The sequence below is a fragment of the Anabrus simplex genome, chromosome 2 (assembly GCF_040414725.1).
Source record: "Anabrus simplex isolate iqAnaSimp1 chromosome 2, ASM4041472v1, whole genome shotgun sequence".
NCBI classification, from domain to species: domain Eukaryota; kingdom Metazoa; phylum Arthropoda; class Insecta; order Orthoptera; family Tettigoniidae; genus Anabrus; species Anabrus simplex.
The window spans coordinates 157,810,313-157,836,087 of NC_090266.1; the positions used below are offsets into that span (position 1 = coordinate 157,810,313).

Sequence of the window (25,775 nt, forward strand, 5' to 3'; positions counted from 1 at the left end):
GAAAAATGTAAAATACTTTGCGAAGTGGAGAAAGGAGGAAAGAAAGGAGAAATAGCAAAGAAGTATGACATCAGCCGTTCAAAGTTGTGAAATCCTTACTAATGAAGACAAAATTAATATCTATGAGAAAGTGGACTAGGCATCCGCACGCAGAGGTCGCACGTGTTGAACTTGCACCTTCGAGTTTCGACTCGATCACTTAAGTTGGTCAAAGTTTTATTTGACTCAAAATGGCGGCCAAAATCATTCCTGCCAGTCGCACATGGTCGAGTGTAACCTCCGTTTCATTGCCAAAGCGTGTGACCAGAAAATGTTTAATAACCCCCCTGTTTTAGAAAAAGTGTGATCTGCAATAATGTTTTGGTATTTTTATTGGCCCCTGTGCAAATGTTTGCATATTATTTGTTTGGTGTTTTTCACAACTTCCACTGCATTTGTTATTTTATGAGGTCCAGCAGGAAAGGTTTTCATATTTGTTCTCTCGTGTGTTTCACACCTTTTAATAATACTTTCCTCTCATCTTTAGATATGGTAGATATAGTTTACACTGTACCCACGGATAAACATCGTAAAATGCCCTCGTGTCGGAAAAAGTCTTATTTAGTGTTTCTATATCCCTATTGGATAGTTTTTATTTGTATATTCAGTAGTATGTTTTCTTGCTTAACACATTATTTTTTGATGTGTCCTGTAGGAACATCTTAACAAGGTTTTACTGTCATAAATGTCATGAAAGAATACTAAAACTACACTATTCATAATTCATAAAATACACACGTCCTTAAGTTCAATAGTAAATTTTAAAAGTGGTCCAACCTATATGATGGCGAAGTTTACACAGATTTTTTTAAAGAAACATTTTAAGTTTACTTTGACAGCTATACTCAACAACATAATTGAATTTTGCAACAGAACCAAGGATTCTGAATTAGAGGAAAGTAACACAAAGTAGCATATATAAGTAACATAAGACATGTATTCCAACATACCAATTTCTAAAACAATAGATATTATAAGTGATAGGAATCCGTGTGATGATGAGTAGTAAGAGGAAGATGTGCCTCAAAGTGTTCAACAGAGCTTGACTCTTGTGCAGGCAACAAACATGGCACGTAGTCTTCAGGATTTTCTTTTGTCACAAAGTGATGTGCCAGAATCTGTGTTAAATTCAAGTGCAGTGGTTGCTGACTGCCTTGAATATTCGTTTGTGCCTGGGAGTGTTCAGAAGAAAATTGCAGACTTTTTCAAAATATAAAGTCGAGGAGATAATGGACGAGTACAGGGTAAAATTTGAGATGCTGAAAACTTCTTGCAAGTAGGCACCTGTACTTTATATCATCACTTCATGTATATATATGTATCCTAATTTTTCTCTCATTTAATAAATATAGTATTAAGGTTTTTTTATGTGTAAATTCATGTTGAAATACTGTAGATTCTTCAACAGGCTCAGCAAGGGGCAAGTTCTTAAGAATTGATTTATTTCAGTATAACAAAATTTCACTATAACAAATTAAATTCTGAGGTCCACAAAAGTTTGTTATACTGGTAATTTTTTTTTTTTGGCTAGGGGCTTTACGTCGCACCGACACAGATAGGTCTTATGGCGATGATGGGATAGGAAAGGCCTAGGAGTTGGAAGGAAGCGGCCGTGGCCTTAATTAAGGTACAGCCCCAGCATTTGCCTGGTGTGAAAATGGGAAACCACGGAAAACCATCTTCAGGGCTGCCGATAGTGGGATTCGAACCTACTATCTCCCGGATGCAAGCTCACAGCCGCGCGCCTCTACGCGCACAGCCAACTCCCCCGGTGACTGGTATTTTACTGTACATGACTTGAACATAAAGATCTATGCAAAATGTTGACTGTAACTGGGTGTACAGTAGTATCAAAACTAACTTTGCTGCCGGGATGTAGTGTTTACAGTGCACTATGTCTTCTGGTATGGGGTAGAATAAATTTGTTACTTTCATTGACCTTGTCTCAGTCTCATCCTTGGCTGTGACAATATGAAAGTCATTGAGGTATGAGCGGTGCTAGTAATACCATTCCTTATGCAGCCAGTCTCTGTTATGAATGGCATGAAAATATCACTCATAGGGTTGGTGCGTGCATTTCAGCAAGCTTGGCAGACTGATACGTGAGTAACTTCTGGCTGGGTGAGGAAAGAAATGGGAAACTACCTCACTCATTTCCCTAGTACGCCTCTTCAGTGATGCCTAGGCCATCTATGACAGCTGTTGGCGTAGCTGTGGAGGATCAAACCAGCCTTCGGACTGAATACCCAACATACACAACTTAAAATTTATGGGAGGTTGAGAGGCTGTGTCTGCATTTTGACATTCAAATGATTAATCTCTGACTATACAGAACTACTTGACAACCTGCAGTGCTATCAACATAAAATAGTTTTATTTTATGACAAAGGAGTATTCTGTGTGTCTAGAAGAGGTACAATAAGTAGATTAAAACTTACTTTTATATCAGCCCCAGAGAGATCGTCCTTGGACATAATGAGTTCCGTTAGATTAACATCCTCAGCTAAAGTCATCCTTGAAGTATGAATGTTAAATATCCTTCGTTTTGTTTTCTCATCCGGAAGAGGAAATTCTATCTTTCTATCAATCCTACCAGGGCGAATTAAAGCTGGATCAAGGGTTTCAATACGGTTTGTAGCCATCACCACCTAAAGAGAGAGAACAAAAGATTATAATGATATAAAGAAAGAATTTTAGTTCAAGTTTCCGCAGTCTGTTGAACTGTGTGGAGCCCATCAGTTGCCTCGCTAAAGAATATTGCCATTTATGCAACTTGTATATAATATATATATAAAAGAACACAATTCAGTCAAGAAATTCGTGACCATTTATCAAGTTTACCACATACACTTTGCCTTCTTATCACTAAGGTGCTTTGTCACATATTCATTATGTTATGCCATTAAAAAAAAGGTCAATTTTTAGAAAACGAATCTATTTCTTTGACATCGCAAAGAACCGAGGAAAAAAAAAAACCACACTCTCCCTCTCATGAACTTTTAAATCTCTTAACGGCAAGAGGCGAAAGTGAGATGCCAACAAATCACGCCATACAGCTTACCTGGCAACTTTTGTTCTGATGCTCAGCAGTTCCCTGTACACATAAGAAATGCTGATCATATCATACACCACTCTTCTGGGATAATGTTGTTCAATACAGTTCCACATCATAGTAGGAGTAACAGTAAGACGTATACTTGGACAAGTGATCTCCATACTCTCCATGAATGAGAAGAGAAAATTATCGAAGAAATTTCGTGATGAAAGACTGGAATTCAAAAGGTGAATGCTGTGAAGAGACATTCCCATAAAAACGTGGAATAAAAAGTTTAACAGGAATGACAATCATTTGTAGAAAAGACACTTTCACAAGTACTAAACTGAATTCAATCCAGATACAGAAGAGTATTTCTGAGAGCAAAGAAATTAGCACTTACAAATCTTCGTAATCCAAAGATCCACAAGTGGTTTATCACGAAAGATGAGGAGGAGGAAACTAGAAATCTACTGATCACACCTGGCATTATATACAAATGAGTATTAAAAATCAGGAGGAAATAAAGGGCTTGTATCAGAGACAAGGAGTTGTTTGTTTTGTGCTATAATACTACTGATAAGATGGACATTTTTGTTACACTCTTGGATGCTTGGCCAGGTTTGAAAGCATTTTTAAAAGAAATGAGACATTCATTAAAGGGAACAAAATGTTAAATTTAAGAATTTTCTGTTCATCAGAGAGCTGAAAAAGGTTTGCACCAAATGGTAAGGCTTTCCTGGTGACAATCTGTGGTTCACTGAAGGAGCAATTGAAATTACCAACTTGAAGGCATCTCACATCCTATAAATATATTATGTTTTATGAGGATTTTGCCTGCCAACGTTTAGTAGAAAATACCTTGAAATTACTAAGATCACTCTACAATGTTGATATTCACTTCAGTCCAAATAAACAACTAAACATTGCTTGGTCTATCTTGTCTCAAGAGTAATAAAAGCAAACACTACCTATGCTTGGACAAACCACTCCAGCATCGGTCAGCAGAATTTGAGAGCAAGCCGTTCACCTTGACGCTGCAGCTGTTCTGGTGTACACCCCGGTTGGCCCATTGAATATAGAAACTGAAGATTTGATACAATTCTATTTCTCAGATTTCTGTAGGACATAATTTAAACAGCAATACACTTTAAGGCTAACCTGTGTATGTTAAATTAAAAAGTGATGTTTTGTCGCAGGTGTTCTTGTGGATATGCTTGAGAATTAGGGTTGCCTTTGAAGAGACCTTCTGTGTTCATAGCCGGGCTGAGTGGCTCAGACGGCTGAGGCACTGGCCTTCTGACCCCAACTTGGCAGGTTCAATCCTGGCTCAGTCCGGCAGTATTTGAAGGTGATCAAATACGTCAGCCTCGTGTCCGTAAATTTACTGGCACATAAAAGAACTCCTGCAGGACTAAACTCCGGCACCTCGGCGTCTCCGAAAACCGTAAAAGTAAATGTAAAGCAAATATTATTATTATTATTATTATTATTATTATTATTATTATTATTATTATTATTCAGATTTCACTTATTTTCCCCTTCTAATTTTACTGTCTTTAACAACCCATGAACCCTTTCATGGCTTACCTCTTAAAAGAATATTGTCTGCTCGTTTGTACGGCTTCATATTTAGATAAGGAGAACTCTCAAGATTAAGATATACGTTCTGATGACCAAGGAGTAACTCCCAAAAATGTTGAAAAATGTTAAACATGTAAAAACATAAACAGTGAAACCTCGTTATGGCGTTTTTGCAGGGGACACGGAGAAAGAACATGTTAAGCAAGAAAGAGTACTAATGAATATACGAAAAACAAGCTATCCAACAAGGATATGGAAACACTAGATACAAATTTTTCCGACATGAGGACATTTTATGTCGTGTATCCGCGGGTACAGTGAAGACTATAGGCATATCTACCATTTCTAAAGATGAGAGGAAAGTATTAAGAGGCATGTTTTTTTTAATTTGCTTTACGTTGCACCGACACAGATAGGTCTTATGGCGACAATGGGATAGGAAATGCCTAGAAATGGGAAAGTAGCGGCCGTTGCCTTAATGAAGGTGCGAAAATGGGAAACGACGTAAAACCATCTTCAGGGCTGCCGACAGTGGGGTTCGAACCCACTATCTGCCGGATGCAAGCTCACAGCTGCGCACCCCTAACCGCACGGCCAACTCGCCTGGTTTAAGAGGTATGAAAAACACGAGAGAACAAATATGAAAACTTTTTCTGCTGGGGATTATAAAATAACGAGTACCAGTATACTGAAAGGTGTGAAAAACGCCATACAACAAATATGAAAACGTGCACTTGGGCCAACAAGAATATCAAACTATTATTGCAGATCACACTCTTTCTAAAACAAATCTTAGTAGAAGCCTTTTATTTTGGAGCAGTGGGTTATTAAACATCATTTTCTGGTCACACTCAGACAATGAATTGGAGGTTACATTCAACCACGTGCAACTGCGAGGAATTACTTTTGCTTCCATTTTGAATCGAATAAAACTTCGACCAACTTGAGTGACCGAGTCGAAACTCGAAGGTGAGAGTTTAAACATTCGCGACCTCTGCTCGTTTATGCCAGTCCACTTTCTGACAGATTTTAATTTTCGCTTCATTAAGTTAAGGAATTTCACATTTTCAGTTTCCACAACTAGCCTATCACAAGACAAATATGCACCATGCTAGTCAATTTCACATAACTAAGTTCCTAATCCAGTTATAGGCTACCGTATCACATGACAAATATTAGCTACATTTCACTGTAGCACTCAACACAAAATACATTTCTATCTTCTGAACGGAATGCGAAATACAAGCACAAACAGAATCACTCTGGTATTCAGCAATCTTGCTGCTAACCGGCAAGCAAAACTGAACATTCCTGAGGTGGCTTGCTCCCCGAAAGTGCAACTTATCGTCTGAAGTCAGGAAGGCCTTTTCCCGTAATCACGCAACTGTGGTGTTGGCTCTTACCCGAGGTGGAAATCGCGTTTCTTTCAGAAGGGATGACAAATACATCATCATTTTCAGGTCTAGGAAAAATGTGATCGTACTAAACGGTAATAGCGAAAATTCATGATGTGATAAGTGAGGTACTTTTTTTATAGATTTAATATGATGAGAATCAGGACTTTGAATTTATGACATGCTAAGCTGGTAAACGTGTTAATCAAGAACGCACTAACAAGGTTTCACTGTACGTTGAGGTGAAATATGTGAAAATATGTAATTACGAGCAAAATATTTCAATATACGTACTTCAAAACATTTTCTAAGAGGCAGTATTAGTCATGTTAACACAAACATATCACAAATATATCCGAGTGTTAATAGAGAGACATATCAGCTGAAAATGAGGACGCAAACCTTGATTTTACCACTTCCATTACATCACTGTTCCAAGTTTGGAGAGTAATTTGAAATAACTGATTTCTGTGTCCAAATTAATTACGCTTTCAAAACTTCTACCTTGATGTCAGGGCATGTCATCAATAGCATTTTAGGTGGTACGAGGAAGAAGCTGTGGTTGAGCATAAAGTTGTTTAATCATTTCAATACAAGTTCTGCTGAATTTTGATATCAGGGTCTGAAGTGAAAAAGTGCCAGTTTTGTTTTCGAATTTCCCACGTGACTTTTCATTGTAATGATGTGACTGATCATCAAACTTCAACTCCATGACGGACACAGTAACAACTATTTAGAAGATAAACCCAACAGCCAGTGTCAAACACATTTTTCAAATATTTATACACTACAGATTCCAAGACCTTCAGTTAGAGTATTTTTATACAGTTAAAATCAGAATTCCTAACAGTAGAATGACATAGCTAATATATTCCCTCCAGCAATCAGCCACCATTCCACATCCCTCAGCCCCACCTTAGGCATTTATTGTTTTAAACAAATGAACAACTCAACACTTTCCCATCAACATCATTCTGTTCACACTTGATTCAGCTGAGCTGAGCTGAGTTCTAGAAGATTCCTCAAGTGCTGGTATTTTAAGTGTTTCACCTGGTCTACTGTGAGGTGTGTTCTTAAAATTGGAGGAAGGCTGAGAGCTTGCATAGGACAGGTGATTGTGATGACTGTTTGACATACAAATCTTTACTTGTCTTGCACTGAATTTCAGCAATGCATGCTTGCTTCATAAATGTTATCTATAATTTATGTCTAGCCATAACTTTTACTGATTTTGACTGATGATGGTCTCTAGTAAGACCGAAACTAGTTTTAACAAATATATGCAACTCTTTTCAGGTTACAAACAAATAGTAATGAATAGGAGGAAATCTTTAGATTTTGTTTTACATCATACAGTAGAATGAAATCTTTAGAAAAAGGGACTTAATGTACCTAAACACAAAAACACCTCTTTTTTTTTTTTTTTTTACAAATTTGCTTTACGTTGCACTCACATAGATGGGTCTTATGGTGATTATGGGATAGGAAAGGGCTAGGAGTGGGAAGCAAGTGGCCGTGGCCTTAATTAAAGTACAGCCCCAGCATTTGCCTGGTGGAAAATGGGAAACCCTGGAAAATTGTCTTCAGGGCTGCCGACAGTGTGGTTTGAACCCACTATCTAGCGAATGCAAGCTCACAGCTACGCACCCCTAACCACATGGCCAACTTGCCTGGTAAAAAATAAAAAAGGGACCCATGGGATTTACACTAAAAGCCAGACTCTTTTACAATAGTAAGTTTGACAGAAACCTCCTGTTGAGAGATAGGGCTAGTGGATTAACGTCACATCAACACATCGAAGTGGCATCGAGGAATGCACTATCCACAGGATATTGCGGACAGAGCAGTAACTGCTCAAATCGCATTGCGGTGGGTACCGCATGCACTGGCAGAAGTTCAATGGTGGATGTGATATGCAACATTCTCCAACTCATCTAGAACGCTGGCAACAGGACGGTGACCACTTCATGTAGTTGCCGCTCTGTCCGCAATATCCTGTGGATGGTGGGTTTCTCAATGCCACTTGCCATCTCTAACTCCAGTAGCGTTCAGGGTCTCTCTTCCTCCAGGAGCTGCTCAATGACGGCACGCGCCACGTCAGTCCACAAAGAGACAGGTCGCCCCGAGTGTTGCTAATCACCGGTTGCCACACATCCTTGCTGAAACTTTCCTACCCACAGTGCTACTGTACGGTATGGGAGAGCATTATTCCCAAGGGCTTTCACCAATTCCCCATGATATCCTCCCTCATTCCTCCCCTGGAGGACAGCTATTTTGATGTATGCGCGCTGCTCAACATGAGTTACTTCCATCTCGCATGACGCTCGCCTCACAACTAATTTCACAGCACTCTCTGTGCTACTACCAGCAATCACAGAGCCAACTGTTCTTGTGAATACGCACTATGCCTGCATAGCTTCCACATGACAAATAACAGTTGGTGATCCGCTCACATATCTACAAGAAAGAAATACCTGCAGTGACTTTTGCCCCAACCCTTGTATTTGAGGTATCAGTTCACTACCGTCTTTGTACTCGTGTACAGTGTTAATGTCAAAACTAATCATTTAAGGTTCACGTTATAATGTTAACATTTAATTTTCATTGTGAAAAGGACGTTTAAAATTGAGGCATAGGCATTCACATTAACTAAAACAAATACTAGCCAATAAGAAAAGAGAATAAGTGGTCTGTGCTGGCCTATACTTTGAACCTGCACCTTCGAGTTTGGTCTTGATCACTAGAGTAGTGTCGAAGTTTTGTTGACTTCATAATGGCAGCCAAGTCATTCCTTCCTGTCGCATATGGTCGAGTGTATCCTCCAATTCACTGTGTAAGAGTGTGACCAGAATATATTGCCTATAACCCACTGCTCTGAAATAAAAGGCTTCTAACATCTGTTATAGAAAGAGTGTGGTCTGCAATAATACTTCTGATATTTTTATTGGCCCCACTGCACGTTTTCATGTGTCTTGTCTGGTGTCTATTACACCTTTCAGTACATTTGTTATTATGAGGTTCAGCGGAAACGGTTTTCACATTTGTTCTCTCGTGTATTTACACACCTTTTAATACTTTCCTCTCATCTTTAGAAACTGTAGATATAATTTTCACTGTACCTGTGCATACACGACATAAAATGCCATTTTGGAAAAAATCGTATCTAGTGTTTCCATATCCCTGTTGGATAGATTTTTTTCGTATATTCAGTAGTACTTTTTTTCCGCTTAACACGTTCTTTTTCCTTGTCCCCTGCAGAAACGTCTTAATGAGGCTTTTACTGTATTATCTTCTAAACTTTCCTTTATAAATTGGTGTTTAACCTTTATTATAATATTTTAAGTAGTTAGTGTTGTGGAAAGACCCCAAAAGTAAAACTTGATATTACTATTATTTCAGTTAATGGGTGTAGTGTTCTACTTAATTATTAAATTCTTCCATTACCTATAAACAACTTCTTTATTGGCAATCTTTTTTTTTTTTTTTTGCTAGTTGCTTTATGTCGCACTGATGCAGATAGGTCTTATGGCGACGATGGGACAGGGAAGGGCTAGGAGTGGGAAGGAAGCTGCCATGGCCTTAATTAAGGTACAGCCCCAGCATTTGCCTGGTGTGAAAATGGGAAACCACGGAAAAGCATTTTCAGGGCTGCCGACAGTGGGGTTCGAACCTACTATCTCCCGAATACTGGATACTGGCCGCACTTAAGCGACTGCAGTTATCGAGCTCGGTATTGACAATCTCTATGGACTGGTGTTGTCCCTTAATTTTTTTGTTGCCACAAATCATTAGAGATCCCTCCCTCTGTTTTATCAGTTTTTTTCATTGGAGGTTGGCCCACTTCCATACCCTTCTGCTGCCCCTTTTGAGTTGCAACATGCTGTAAACATGTAAAATATGAAGTTTTTTCATTGTGTTCATGTTGAATTTTGTATTTTGAGTATATGATTATAATTATACACTCGCTACACCAGCCCATGTCACAGGGCATACGTCATGGGCTACGAACTGCAGATGGTACTTCTAGCAGGTGCTCATAATGCGATTCGACTGTGTATATCACATGTTTGCACATGATACATTTTTGCCTGTCTCTCCCCCCCCCCACCCCGACATTAACCGAAGACCACTATTGCCTCCTGTGCATACCAGGTACACAACCAACAGGATTACTCACAGCATAAAGTACCATAATAATAGATAAGAAAAAACAAATACACTTTCTTGAAAATACAGTAAAACTGTAGTTACAAAATTGTACCTATATGTACCACTTGAATAACCTCAACAGGGAATGTATTACATCACAGCCTTGAACCAATGAACATCGCAAATAACCATAGACAAATGTCTCTGTTAAATGGCGACTGATAGTTTTAGGCAATGCAGCTGACGACAATACTGTCGGTGGTGACAAAGAATGGGACAGACTGGGAGATTGAGCAATACAAAGACGTCAACAAGAAAGTCGTTACTACAGAACTCATAACCATCAGCAAAGTTGTTGAAGGCATAGCGAGAGGTAGGCAAGGGAGATTACGACGATGGGCAGCTGTCAAACACGCCCATGTGTTTCAATGATGATGTTAGTGCCCTAGAAACTATTGAATTTTTTGTGACACTTCTTGTGTTGGTGAAATAACATTTAGACTTGATTTGAGGGCATAGTTTATGCCGCAGCAACAGTATAAAATGACAGATTTCTTTCTTGAGTACTTAAATACAGAATTTTCTACAACTAGAGTATGGTTCCAATGTATGGGACCCTCACCAGGATTACCTGATTCAAGAACTGGAAAAAATCCAAAGAAAAGCAGCTCGATTTGTTCTGAGTGATTTCCGACAAAAGAGTAGTGTTACAAAAATGTTGCAATGTTTGGGTTGGGAAGAATTGAGAGAAAGAAGAAGAGCTGCTCGACTAAGTGGTATGTTACAAGTGATGAAAATCATTTTTCGTCCGTATTGAAAGTTTCATAAACTGTATATAGGATAATATCTTTTGTTTATTTCCACCTATTCAATACATTACAAGAAGTTGGCATTTACTTTAAAACATTATTCAGATGAGACATGTTTCGCCTCTCACTGTGAGGCATCTTCAGTCATTATCAAAAACCTTATTATTTTACCAGGCATCTGGTTAAAGATATTCAAAAATGTGTTTGATGATTATAAGAGAGGTAAAATTTACGTTAGTTATAAACATGTTCATGAAGTAACTAAAAATTTAATATATTGATAAAAACATATGTAGTTCTTTGTTGAATAGGACTTGTTTGATTGTACTATAGTAAAAGAAAGTGGCTTGAAGCCGTAGTCATTAATAGATGTCTAATACATAGTGGAAGGCATAAAATATCAGTTCTATTAGAATATACATTACATTCAAATGATACTAGAAACTAGTGGATTCAAAGGTAGTAAATATAAAATGTTCAATGAAATAACTATAGATCTAATAAAATGATAAACACATATGTAGTTCTTTGTTAATTAGGACGTCGTAAGATTGTACGGCTTAAAGCCGTAGTCATTAATAGATGTCTAATACATAGTGGAAGGCATATGAAATCAGTTCAATGAGAATATATAATACAAACAATTGATACATAAAAACTGGTAGATTCATAAGAGGTACATTTAAAAATGAAGGCGTCATGTGACTATAAAAGACAGTTGATGGCTTAAAGTCGTAGTCAAAGTTTGAAATGTAGGTCAAATAACTGCTAAATATATGGTAAAAAGATATAAGTCAAAATATACAGCTTAGTCTAAAAAATATGAAGGAAAAACATTCCAATTGCTTGACAAAAGTTACTTGACGTTGGCATGCGTTTGTCCGTGATATTTATTGGTCAACATTTCGTAGGTTATTTTAGATTTATTCGGCAAGATTGCGTTGACAAGAAGTTCACCAGATGTTTATAGTTGGCCTAATTTGTAAAAAGAAAGTTGCAGAGATGATGATGGGTGGAAATTCTCAACGTAGGTATGGTTTTCTGACGTGAAGGTTGGAGAGCTGTTGTGTTCTTCTTCGATGACAATATTTTTTTTTATAAAACGTTGATTGTAAATAATTTATACTTTTGAAGAGTATTATGGAAGTTTGATGAAGCTGTTGAATTATTGTTGTTATAGAATGGTTCTGAATTTTTTGTGACACTTCTTGTGTTGGTGAAATAACATTAAGACTTGATTTGAGGGCATAGTTTATGCCGCAGCAACAGTATAAAATGACAGATTTCTTTCTTGAGTACTTAAATACAGAATTTTCTACAACTAGAGTATGGTTCCAGTGTATGGGACCCTCACCAGGATTACCTGATTCAAGAACTGGAAAAAATCCAAAGAAAAGCAGCTAAAATCGACTCAAAGGAAAAACATTCTGAAACGTAAATCTAACGATCTTCAAAACAAAATCAACAACCTTTGGCTCAAAAATGAGATAAAACTATTGTATAGAAAGAAATCCTTGTTAAATACACAACTTTATCGCGAACATTTGATTCTCGCGCAATCGTTATCACCGCTAGAATGGATTTCTTATCAACAACACATTGCATATAAAATACAGATTGCATTGAACAAAAAACAAGAAACACTAAATCGTAAATTGACACACTTAAAAGAAGAAAAAGCAAAATCAATGAACCGGAACAGTAATATAAAAATATCCCCTTCTCCATGGAACAATATTCCAACTACAATTAATCTATCCGACGTCACCTTCACAGATAAAGAAACACGTTTATTCAACCTAGGCTTAAAACATAATTGGCCCAACCCACATAAAGCAGAAGATATAATCACTACAATAGCCGAAGCTGAAACAAACATAAACAAACAAATTCCAACAGACAAACAAAACGACATAAAATACGAAATTAAAAAGAAATTACCTGCCCTTGTAAAAGAAATTTTTAACAAAAATAACTCGTCCTCACTAAAACAGATCCAAGAATTAAGGAAAAAGTGGACACTAATAACATAATAATAACTAAAGCCGACAAAGGCAATACTGTAGTCTTAATGAAAAAACAAGATTACATTCATAAAACAGAGGAATTCTTCTCTAATGAAACCTACACAATAATCTCAAAGGATCCCACTACAAAAACTCAACGTAATCTAAAAACACTTTTAAAAAACTCTTCTTTTTTATTTAATGAACATGAATACCAAAGTCTCATTAATATGAACCCCAAACTACCCACCGTCAGATCACTACCGAAGGTACATAAAAAGGACGTTCCCATTCGACCAATCATAAACAGCCAAAATAGCCCGACATATAAAACCTCACAATTCCTCCAGAAATTTCTCAAAAAACATTTCAAATTCCATAACAAACACCCCAAAAATTCAATAGAACTATGTGAAACTCTAAAAAAATTTAACTTAAAACCTAATCGCACATTGTGCTCTTTCGACGTCATTAACATGTATTCAAACATTCCCGCTAAAAAAAACTATAGAAATAATAAAAAACAATCTTTCCAAACATAGCAATTTAAGCAAAATAGAAATAGAAGAATTCTTAAAAGTACTAAACTTCGTCTTACAAAACAACTTTTTCACTTTCAACAATAAAATATACAAACAGGAAGGCCTGGCCATGGGAGACCCTTTATCCGGAATACTTGCTGAAATTTATATGGAAAACCTCGAAAACAGCAAAATAATAAATAACATCAATGGATTAAATCTCTGGCTACGCTATGTTGATGACACGCTAGTAATAATTGACAAAAATCTCAACAATAGTGAAAACATATTAACTTATTTAAATAATCTGGATAACAATATTAAATTCACAAAAGAAATAATCTGGATAACAATATTAAATTCACTAAAGAGGACGAGAACCACAAATCAATTAATTTTCTTGACATCACAATAACAAGAACTTCCAATAAGTTTGATTTCCAAATTTACAGAAAACCCTCATTTACACCTATAACTATTAAACAAAGTTCCCTTCATCCACAATCACACAAACAGTCCTCATTTTATAGTATGGTGTACAGAGCTCTAAAAATTCCCCTTTCAGCGACCTTTTTTTAAAAAGAAATAAATACAATAAAAGAAATAGCCACTTTTAATGGATATAATCCCTCTATCATAGACAAACTAATTAATAAAGTTATATTGAAACTATCCACAAACCCCTCCCCAATAAAAAATGAAAAATCAAAGTTCGCAACCTTTACATACACCAACCCAATCATACACCAAGTAACCAACACCTTAAAAAATCAAGAGATCAAAATAGCTTTCAAAACTCAAAATTCAAACCAAAAAATGTTCTTCAACCATAATAAAATAAATTCAGAAAATAATAAATACTCAGGCTCCGGTATCTATAGATTAAAATGTAATGAGTGCCTCAGCTCATACAAAGGACAAACAGGAAGAAGCTTCATAACTAGGTACACAGAACATTTCAATGCTCAGAAACATAATAAACACTCAGCAATGAGCAATCACATGAAAGAAACGGGGCACAACTTTACCACAATTGAACAGGACCTTCAAATTTTAAAAACAATTAAAAAAGGTAGACTTATGACCGAATTCGAAAATTTATACATATTTTTGGACCAAAAATTCAATGCTAATAAGAATTTAAATGATCCAATAGACAATAGAAGCCCTTTATATGACCAAATAGTAACATTATTCAATAATGTAAACCTTCAGGACAAAAAGTTTTTTAATATTTTCAAAACAGTATCAACAAACACCCCTACGTCAACAAATACATCATACCCCCCTCCCCCTCCCATCTTACGTAATTCCCCTCCACGCGCCATTCATAAACCAATAAATGATACACGCCCCTCCGCTTCCCCTACCATTCACAACTCCCTCCCGTTCACGAATCACAAGCCTACAACTCCACCCCCTCCTACCCACCCCCCTCTAGCCAGACGACATACGTACAACACAAGGAGTAAAAACCGTTAGTGACCATTAGTATCCTAATAGCGCCTCACACAGCTTGTTAAATGGGCCTACAACGCCATAGGTAAGCACCAACATTTTCTCACTAACACCACTTAAACAAAACCTTCCCATGTTTTCTTTCATTCTCGTCAAAATTAACTACAGTTTTTTCTTCATTTCAGAACCATTCTATAACAACAATAATTCAACAGCTTCATCAAACTTCCATACTGCTCTTCAAAAGTATAAATTATTTACAATCAACGTTTTATAAAAAAATATATTGTCATCGAAGAAGAACACAACAGCTCTCCAACCTTCACGTCAGAAAACCATACCAACGTTGAGAATTTCCACCCATCATCATCTCTGCAACTTTCTTTTTACAAATTAGGCCAACTATAAACATCTGGTGAACTTCTTGTCAACGCAATCTTGCCAAATAAATCTGAAATAACCTACGAAATGTTGACCAATAAATATCACGGACAAACGCATGCCAACGTCAAGTAACTTTTGTCAAGCAATTGGAATGTTTTTCCTTCATATTTTTTAGACTAAGCTGTATATTTTGACTTATATCTTTTTACCATATATTTAGCAGTTATTTGACCTACATTTCAAACTTTGACTACGGCTTTAAGCCATCAACTGTCTTTTATAGTCACATGACGCCTTCATTTTTAAATGTACCTCTTATGAATCTACCAGTTTTTATGTATCAATTGTTTGTATTATATATTCTCATTGAACTGATTTCATATGCCTTCCACTATGTATTAGACATCTATTAATGACTACGGCTTTAAGCCGTACAATCTTACGACGTCCTAATTAACAAAGAACTACATATGTGTTTATCATTTTATTAGATCTATAGTTATTTCATTGAACATTTTATATTTACTACCTTTGAATCCACTAGTTTCTAGTATCATTTGAATGTAATGTATATTCTAATAGAACTGATATTTTATGCCTTCCACTATGTATTAGACATCTATTAATGACTACGGCTTCAAGCCACTTTCTTTTACTATAGTACAATCAAACAAGTCCTATTCAACAAAGAACTACATATGTTTTTATCAATATATTAGATTTTTAGTTACTTCATGAACATGTTTATAACTAACGTAAATTTTACCTCTCTTATAATCATCAAACACATTTTTGAATATCTTTAACCAGATGCCTGGTAAAATAATAAGGTTTTTGATAATGACTGAAGATACCTCACAGTGAGAGGCGAAACATGTCTCATCTGAATAATGTTTTAAAGTAAATGCCAACTTCTTGTAATGTATTGAATAGGTGGAAATAAACAAAAGATATTATCCTATATACAGTTTAAGTGGTATGTTCCGAGCTGTCAGCGGAGAGATGGCGTGGAATGACATTAGTAGACGAATAAGTTTGAAAGGCGTTTATAAAAGTAGGAAAGATCACAATATGAAGATAAAGTTGGAATTCAAGAGGACAAACTGGGGCAAATATTTGTTTATAGGAAGGGGAGTGAGGGATTGGAATAACTTACCAAGGGAGATGTTCAATAAATTTCCAATTTCTTTGAAATCATTTCGGAAAAGGCTAGGAAAGCAACAGATAGGGAATCAGCCACCTGGGCGACTGCCCTAAATGCAGATCAGTATTGACTGATTGAATCCACTGAGCCCAGCATATTTGTTGGATTGAAACTGTAATGGAGTTGGGATTATTTTGAAATAAATATAGTGATACTTCACATGATGAAAATTTTTTTACTTCCAAGATCATTTAAATATACATGAAAACGAATGGCATGCGACGGATTGCATCTAAAACCCAAAGCCTACCACAGTGATTAGACCGGTGACACTTTATAGAAATAAATGCTGACCAACAATATTGAAGCATGAACAGGCACTTCATCCAATGGAAATGAACATGCTGCAGTGGTCCAATGGCTTGACTCAACTAGACCACATCAGGAACAATACTGTTGGGAAGAGTTCAAGGTTACCCCAATCACAGAGAAAATGCATGAATCACGCCTGCAATGGTATGGACATGTACTCTGTAGAAGTGAAACCTCAGTTGCGAAGTCTGCCCTTCAACTGAATGTGCACGGTCCCTCACCTTGACGGGAACCTCAGGTTATGTGAACGAATCGTATCCATGAAATTTCATTGTAATTTTTGTCCTAAATGAATAATAATAAAGGCTTTCACACAAATCAACAGTAAAATTAGCGGTAAATTAATAAATACCATTAATACTGGAAAAATACTGATACGTAATTACAGCGATGATTTTGCTGTAGACACTACTTTTCTGTGGCATTCCGCTTCATCGTACAGTCTTTTTTTTCCTTCCTGAGGTCCCGGGCTAGCACCGAGGAATGGAAGTGCTGCGTCTGTGAATTCTCAATATTTTTGTCCATCATGACTAGCAGGCAGTTCAGACAGGAAAATAGAGGCGAAAAGAATATCGTAAATAACATAAAAATGATTTTTGTTGAAAGAAAAATAGCATGATCCCTGGACCAATAATTATCTTAAATAATGAGATATGAGCACAAGTCAACAACTAGCCCCCCCAAGTAACACCAAGCAAACCAAAGAAGTTCAAAGAAGTGAGCAAAGACTTCACACACAAAAGTGTTAAATGAACAAATGACATACTGAAGCACTGTGACATTGTAGAATTTATAGTCTTGATGTAGCAAAATATGTATGTACAGTAAAACCTCAATGCATGACAGGCGTCTGTCATAAATCGGTATGAGTCACTGCACGTAGAACAACAAAGGGAAGATGAGGAACAGGGAACTGTAAGTGAGAAGTGTGGAAGTAGGAGGAAGGGAAAAGGTAGGAAAGGGAAATGTAGGGTAGAGGATAGGAAAAGACAGGTGGAACAGGGTCATGGGAGGGAGAAAAGGGAGGAGGAAGTAGCTTCTGCAGCTATCAGGAAAGATAGGGTGACCAGGAGGGGAGGGGATCAAATGAGGTGGGCAGGGTTGAGGCAATGGTCATGGGGGATTCCATTGTTAGACACGTGGGGAAAGTGTGTGGAGGAAAGGGAATCAAGGTAGAGTGTTATCCAGGAATTAGGTTGAGGCAGATGTTGAGGAAAGTAGAAGAGGAGGAGGGAAAGAGAACGTGGTAGTGTTTCACGTTGGTACCAACAACGTAAGGCAAGCAGGTACAAGTACCAACATAACTGGGGATGTGTGGGATCTGGTAAATGCAGCACGGCTGAAATTTAAGAAAGCGGAGATTGCCGTTAGTGGAATACTGTGTAGGAGGGATACTGACTGGAAGGTGATTGGGGAAGACTATGGAGTGGATATGTAGGAAACTGGGAGTGCGACTTCTAGATCCTAATGGGTGGATAGGAGATAGGGATCTGCACTCAGATGGCCTTTACTTAAATCGCATTGGGGTAATCATATAAATGGGATTGTAAATAAAGGGTACAGATCTCTGCACATGGTTATGAGGGTGTTTAGGGGTTGCAGTAAGGATGTAAAGGAGAGGGCATATAAGTCTCTGGTAAGACCCCAACTAGAGTATGGTTCCAGTGTATGAGACCAACTGATTCGAGAACTAGAAAAAATCGAAAGAAAAGCAGCTCGATTTGTTATGGGCGATTTCCGACAAGAGAGTAGAGTTACAAAAGTGTTGCAAATTTTGGGCTGGGAAGACTTGGGAGAAAGGAGATAAGCTGCTCAACTTTCGGTATGTAATACCAATATAAATGGTCCATTACTGGACATTATAAATGTTCCAGCTAACTATTTCCTGGTTGCCAGCGTTTCGCCCCAGTGCACTAAGTTGGGCTCATCAGATGGTAAATAGCACACCCACCAAGATGTATGGCTAGTGCATACCGTCGAGGCCACTGCGTAGACTACTTGGAACCACCGGCAGTGCCAATCCACTATGAGAGACTTTGTCTCATTACCGAAAATTGATGCCTGCCTGGCCATCAGATGATACAGATGTTGGTTCCCACAGGGAATCTGAAATATTTGCCCTGAATGAGTAAATTTATAATGCCAATATAAATGGTCCGTTATTGGACATTATGAATATTCCAGCTAACTCATTCCTGGTTGCCAGCGTTTCGCCCCAGTGCACTAAGTTGGGCTCATCAGATGGTAAATAGCACACCCACCAAGATGTATGGCTAGTGCATACCGTGGAAGCCACTGTGTAGGCTACTTGGAGCCAACATCTATATCATCTGATGGCCAGGGAGGCATCAATTTTTGGTAATGAGACAAAGTCTCTCATAGTGCATTAGCACTGCCGGTGTCTCCAAGTAGCCTACGCAGTAGCCTCCATGGTATGCACTAGCCATGCGTCTTGGCAGGTGTGCTATTTAACAACTGATGAGCCCAACTTAGCACACCGGAGCGAAACGCTGGCAACCAAGAATGAGTTAGCTGGAAAATTTATAATGTCCAATAACGGACCATTTATACTGGTATTATAAATTTACTCATTCGGGACAAATATTTCAGATTCCCTATGGGAAACAACACCTATATTATAAGCGGTATGTTCCGAGCTGTCAGTGGAGAGATGGCGTGGAATGACATTAGTAGACAAATACTTTTTCTTGCTAGTGGCTTTAAGTCGTGCCGACAAAAATAGGTCTTATGGCGACGATGGGATAGGAAAGGCTTAGGAGTTGGAGGGAAGCGGCCGTTGCCTTAATTAAGGTACAGACCCAGCATTTGCCTGGTGTGAAAATGGGAAACCATGGAAAGCCATCTTCAGGGCTGCCAACAGTGGGATCTGAACCCACTATCTCCCGGATGCAAGCCCACAGCCGCACGCCCCTAACCGCACGGCCAGCTCGCCCGGTATGAATAAGTTTGAGTGGTGTCATTAAAAGTAGGAAAGATCACAATATGAAGATAAAGTTGGAATTCAAGAGGACAAATTGGGGCAAATATTCGTATATAGGAAGGGGGGTTAGGGATTGGAATAACTTACCAAGGGAGAAGTTCAATAAATTCCCAATTTCTTTGCAATCATTTAAGAAAAGTTAGGAAAATAACAGATAGGGAATCTGCCACCTGGATGACTGCCCTAAATGCAGATCAGCAGCGATTGATTGCATCGTTTTTCAGGGGGAGGGGGCAAGTGACGACGGATGCGGGAAACATAAAAAATAGGGGGAAAGCAAAATAATGAAATATGGGTACTGTATTTAGACATTTTTCGTTATGTAAATACAGTGAAACTCTGTTAAGAAGTTCTTCAAGGGACCACAAAAGAAAAACTTCTTAAGCAGGAAAGTTCTTATAAGCGGTAATGCACAAAAACGTATTCTGTATTTTGAAATACATGTGAAACACACAGCAACAGATTTCCTTGTTTGTGAACAATACTGAAATAGGCCAATATATATGAGCTGCTAAAAGAAAGCCACAATATACAAATTTGATTATCATGACATGTATTTTTAGATATAAAGTAAAATAATGGAACATCTATGTATATAAGAGTTTTATCTGTACATTGCTCAGAATTTGAAAAGAATTGTATTTCTGTATCTGTTATGCCCACAGTAACAAGGAAATGCAATTTTTACTTTTCTGTAATTTCTGTGTGTCTGTCTGTATGTATGTATGTATGTATGTATGTTCACGCATCACTAGAAAATGGCTGAAGAGAATTTAATAAAAATCGGTATGCAAATCGCAATAATCAAGGCTATAAATAATTTTATTTACGCTGAATGAAATGGTAGTTTAGGGGAAGGCCAAAAATTTTATTCTTAAATATTCACGTTATTAGTGGTCCTATCTCATTGAAAATTTGTATGCAAAGTTGGAGAATGAGCCACTAAGATCTAGGCTATACATCATTTTATTCACGCTGAGTGAAATGGTACTTTGGGGGAAGGCCTAAAATTTAATTCTCAAATATTTATAATCAGTGGTTGTATCGATAAATATGTTCTACCTTGAGGACAAATATCCTTCTGAGGAGCTACAATAATCACAAATCTCTTTATCAGCCGTTCTAACGAAAGTCATATAGAATTAAATTTCCGACCATTTATATCGTATACATTTTTACCTACCGGCTATAACACAGATATTCACGAATTTGTATTTTTGTTGCTAAGTCCATATCAACGCCGAGCCACGAGAAAGTGGGTTAACAGAATTTAATGAAAATCGGTATATAGAGACAGCGAATATAAAACTACAGTCTAAGCTATAAACAATTGTATTCACACTGGATTAAATTGTAGTTTAGGGGAAGGCACCAAAATTCAATGTTTATATACCTATGTTATTGGTCCTATCGAAAAGTACTACATAACAAATGTTACAGAGAACACAATTTCCGACCATGCACATTTTATTCAGTTTTACCGTACCGACTACGATAGGAGTGGTATTTCAGAGTCGGAAGAAAACTAAATGTGAAGGCCTACAATATCGAAAGTGCATAACATTGATGAACAATAACATTACATTGACCGTTGTTAGTGGCGGTGTTCATTATCTCTTATGCTGCCCCTCAATTCCGATAGATGGGATTACTGCTGCGTACCGAGTATAATAGCCTGACTGACTACTGGCGGAAAATAGCCGGGGAGTTAGAAAACTTTCTTCTTTAGCATGCCATTCCTCTGGTTCATACATTTTCTGATACAGCTGGTACGTAACACACCGGTTCATCATAGTACTCCAGTTGTTCGATCCCCACTCTGACGCACTGTTTTGAATGAGCAGTGTGCATACTTAAGGCAGAGGCTCACTTAGTAGTAGTAGTAGTAGTAGTAGTAGTAGTAGTGGTATTATTAGTAGTAATAGTAGGCCTATGGCCTGGTCTATAATAACAATTTAGGCCTATTCCAAATTATAGCACCACAATTAACTAAATGACTCAAAATTCAACCCTGAAAAGAGCCGTTTCTTAAGCTTCTTCTTCCTCCTCACTTTTATTAAATTCTACATTCATTTTATTCCAAATTAGCAGTGAAGAAGGGGTTTCTCCTCTGGCTTGGAAGAGAAATTTGCCTCCAAGTCAGATCAATTTTTCCGCCGCCAGTGTAGTGAACTGATATTTACTGACTCATCGTGTACTCCTAGGAAACATTAGTAAAAGGGCACAATTTTTGCCCTAGAAGTCTCCACTATTCGACCTCCTCCCCGCCGAAAAGAACACTAAGAGTGCTCACGGATCACGGCTGTCTGCGGCTTGGTCATCCCAGCTCTGAAACTTTGGACTCTAATATCGGGAGCTTAGACCTGTTCGTTAAAAGTGAGAAAATGTGTGGTTTGTGATTTGATGGAGTATTTCATATGAAAGTATTGCTTTTAATTGCGCCATTCCTACTCGTGTCACTGTTTTGTTGTTCATTTCAGTTGGGAAAACCAATAAGACAGTCTCTCTGAGGATGTAAAAAGGCAGGTGGAGAGTGAGTGTCTACCATTAAAATGAAAGCTTCCCAACCTTATTGTGACTGATGGTATGCAAGCAGGTCTACCATTACAGTGAAAATTCCCTAACTCAGTCTTCATATGAGAAAAGATGTTTGGTGATACCGCCGTCACGTTTCTAAGGCAACGTTAAGAGCTTTGCAATTTAATACAATCTTGCTCACAACGTGTACACTACCTAACCTAGAATTCTGTATACAATGTAGAATTCCGTAGCGAAGTACGGGTACATCAGCTAGTATTATACAAAACCCTGCACAAGAGATAAGAAGTAATACTAAGAACATTTAAACGGTAGATGGTAACCGTACATGTCAATTTCATACCGCATTAGACATTAAAAACATTTCCAAACACTAAGGTCTAGGCTCCTACTAGGAAAAGAAATTGTCCACGGTTGACTGTTTCCGGTTTTTACTGCTTTCTTGAAGTATATACCTCACCATTTCCTACATTGCCTTCCATGTGTTCTGAGGCACACTGAATGAACCTTCCATAAACCGTCTCAGTTTTTCAAGGCAGATGCTTGCCTCACTGCAAGATGGTCTTGGGGATTCTCTTCCTCCACCTCCTCCTCCTCTTCTTCAATCTCCTCATCTCCTGCCTGAATTTCCTTGCAGATCTCATCGATAGTCTGCTCCTTGCAAGTGATTACCATATTATCAATGGCAGTGATGTTGAAACTACTGGTAATCTCCATCTTTTCCTGTATAGTTTTCCAGCACCTTAGCTCTTCATCACCAACTTCCATAACAATGCTGTTGGTACCACCACCGAAGCCTGCTTTCTTGAAGCAAATTGCTATTATTACACGCTCCACTGAATCCCATGATGATGCAATGAAAGGCATTGTGTCCAAAAGAGATGATATGTAGATGGGTTTGCCTGCTTCCATGTGTAGCAGCATATGGCATACAACTGATTTTCGATGCCTCTGTTTCAATACCTTTATGATTCCTTGGTCCATGGGCTGTAGTACCGATGTAGTGTTATTTTACTCTGCACACAGGGCTACTCTGTCTTGGCGACCGACCTTGAAGTAGTTCACTCCTGCTACCGGCAGCCGAGACAGATTTTGCAACCCCGACTTGTGACAGCTGGTAAACTATCACTGGGCACTGGGGTCTTCACATTTTTCAGTTGTGTTCTGTTCAGAACTCCTTTCAGTGATTGTGCATTTCATGTTCCTTCACGTTATGAATTCAGTTTCAAAATACTATAAACTGTACTATATACTGTGACATTTTAGGTCTATTGTAATTGGCAGTGAATTTTATGTGACCGGACTGTACGCCATGTGTTCCGCGCAGTGTTGGCAGCGGAACCCAAAGGGATGACTTTCTTCTTTTTCTTTTTGTATAACCTGTTGAGGGGTGGAAGACAATGTTATCACCGCAAGAGAAGACAGGAAAAATTTTAATACTGCTGAACTCTCCAGCCACAAGAAGTATTACATTCAAAATCTTTCGTAATATCACAACTTCAGATTCGACATCTTAATAAACATTCTCCAACAAGTGTGCATAAAAGCTGTGATATCACATTTCAGGAAGGCATAAATAATAATATTTGGAAATTAAATTAATTGTGGAATAAATTATCTAATTAATTAACAAGAAATTAGGGGACATGTTAATTACAACGTAGAGGAATTCAGGACATCAATCGAATCACGAGGTATGACGTCAGAGCTCAGAATATAGGTGGCAAACCGAACTAGAATATTCTCTTGCTTATCTGCTGGCTACACGTGTTGCTCGGAAGCTCACTACACAGGGAGGTCTTTTATAGACCTGGACAGCTGTTACTTGCACCACGAGGAGAACAGTGTCATTTCTTAGCAGTTTAACAGACCATCTACAGTCATAACAGACGTCAATAGTGTCTAGGAAGAAAGTATGTATCATTACATGTCAATTGTGAAACCAAGAGTGGGGAATTTGTACTAACATTTTTGTGAAAGTTTCAGTATACATCAAGCAGTACCAGTTCAATACCGGCCAAGCCAATGAAGACCTACAGTAAGAAATTCGTGTGCCCCGGAGACATCGCCCAGATCAGGATGCAGTACTAAAAGACAGGACCAATGCCGACAGCGTCCTAATGCCATGAATCCAGCCTAGAAGGAGACCAGGGTCATCAAGACATTCAAGTTAAGTCGACATTTCATTTATACTGGGTATTATCTGTTCTATGTAGCGGTAACAAGTAGTTAACTTTCTTCTTGAAGGGATTATTGATTGAACAGTAGTTTGAGTAGATTTCTAGTACCTTTACCATGTCATTTTCTTGCGTTATACGACGTTGAATTAGTATTTTCTCTTACTATACGATTTTTAAGGTGCGTGACGACGGTATGTCAACATCATCGGCCACGCGGGTTTCAATAAGTCATGTCATCGGACAAGTATCTGGTTTAAATATCAGCCATCGGCTAACCTTTAAGGAATATTACGTTTCCATTCGATTACTATAATATTGAGGACTGTGTGCGCGTGATATTTTTATTCTTCGGAATGTATTTCTCCTATATTTTACCGAAAGTGTTTGCTACATTTTTCATGAGGGAGCAGGCTCATCTGACATGTTAATGCTACGCTGATGATACGGATAGCTTTCTTTTGGATTCAATTTCATACTTTTAAGGGAGGACATTGTCTGATTATTATATTTATGTGTGGTTTCAGTCATTTATGAGAATTTTCCCGTGATATTTTGGATGGATGTTGCGCATTATTTTCGATGTTGTACCTCTCACGTTGTGCCATGTGGAGAAATGTTGCATCGATTATGGTGATTTAATGTGCTATTTGGGGGTGAATATTTGTGTCTCTATGAACAGAAGCACATGTAATCTATTTTCTGCGATGATGTGTGCAATGATGAATGGATATTTAGGAATAATTTGTAATTTATCGTCATTTTTATGTGTTTTTTTTTTTTAATTCTGCTTACTTTTATCACGTAAAGTCACGTGTATTCTGAGGTTACGCTGAACAGATAATCACTGAAAGGTCGAGTTAAATTGGAGAAATAATTAGCAAGTAAAAGTAAGTTCTTTTTAAATTTTTTTTTTTTTTTTTTTTTGACCAGTCATGTAAGCATTTAAAATCTTGTTCCAGATTTTCTGGCATGATTTGACATGCGTACGAACATCGTTCTATATACAAAATAAAATTTAACATTCAAATAATATTCGATAAAATATGACTTTTATGAAAACAATTCTGTCAGAATTAATAAGAATTCATTAACATGTACCATCCCATTTGCTTTAAATTTTTGGATGTACAGCAAGAGTTAATGTAAAATTAAACATTTTAGT

General features: G+C 37.6%; 1 protein-coding gene across 1 annotated transcript in view; it reads right to left on the reverse strand.

Moving 5' to 3' along the window:
* The window catches only part of LOC136863952 (26S proteasome regulatory subunit 4), a 139,681-nt gene that overhangs the window by 28,032 nt on the left and 85,874 nt on the right, over nt 1–25,775 (reverse strand). The window contains exon 8 of the mRNA XM_067140402.2: nt 2,478–2,687. Within this exon, the coding sequence (XP_066996503.1) occupies nt 2,478–2,687 (210 nt within the window). The remainder of the gene's footprint in view (nt 1–2,477; nt 2,688–25,775) is intronic.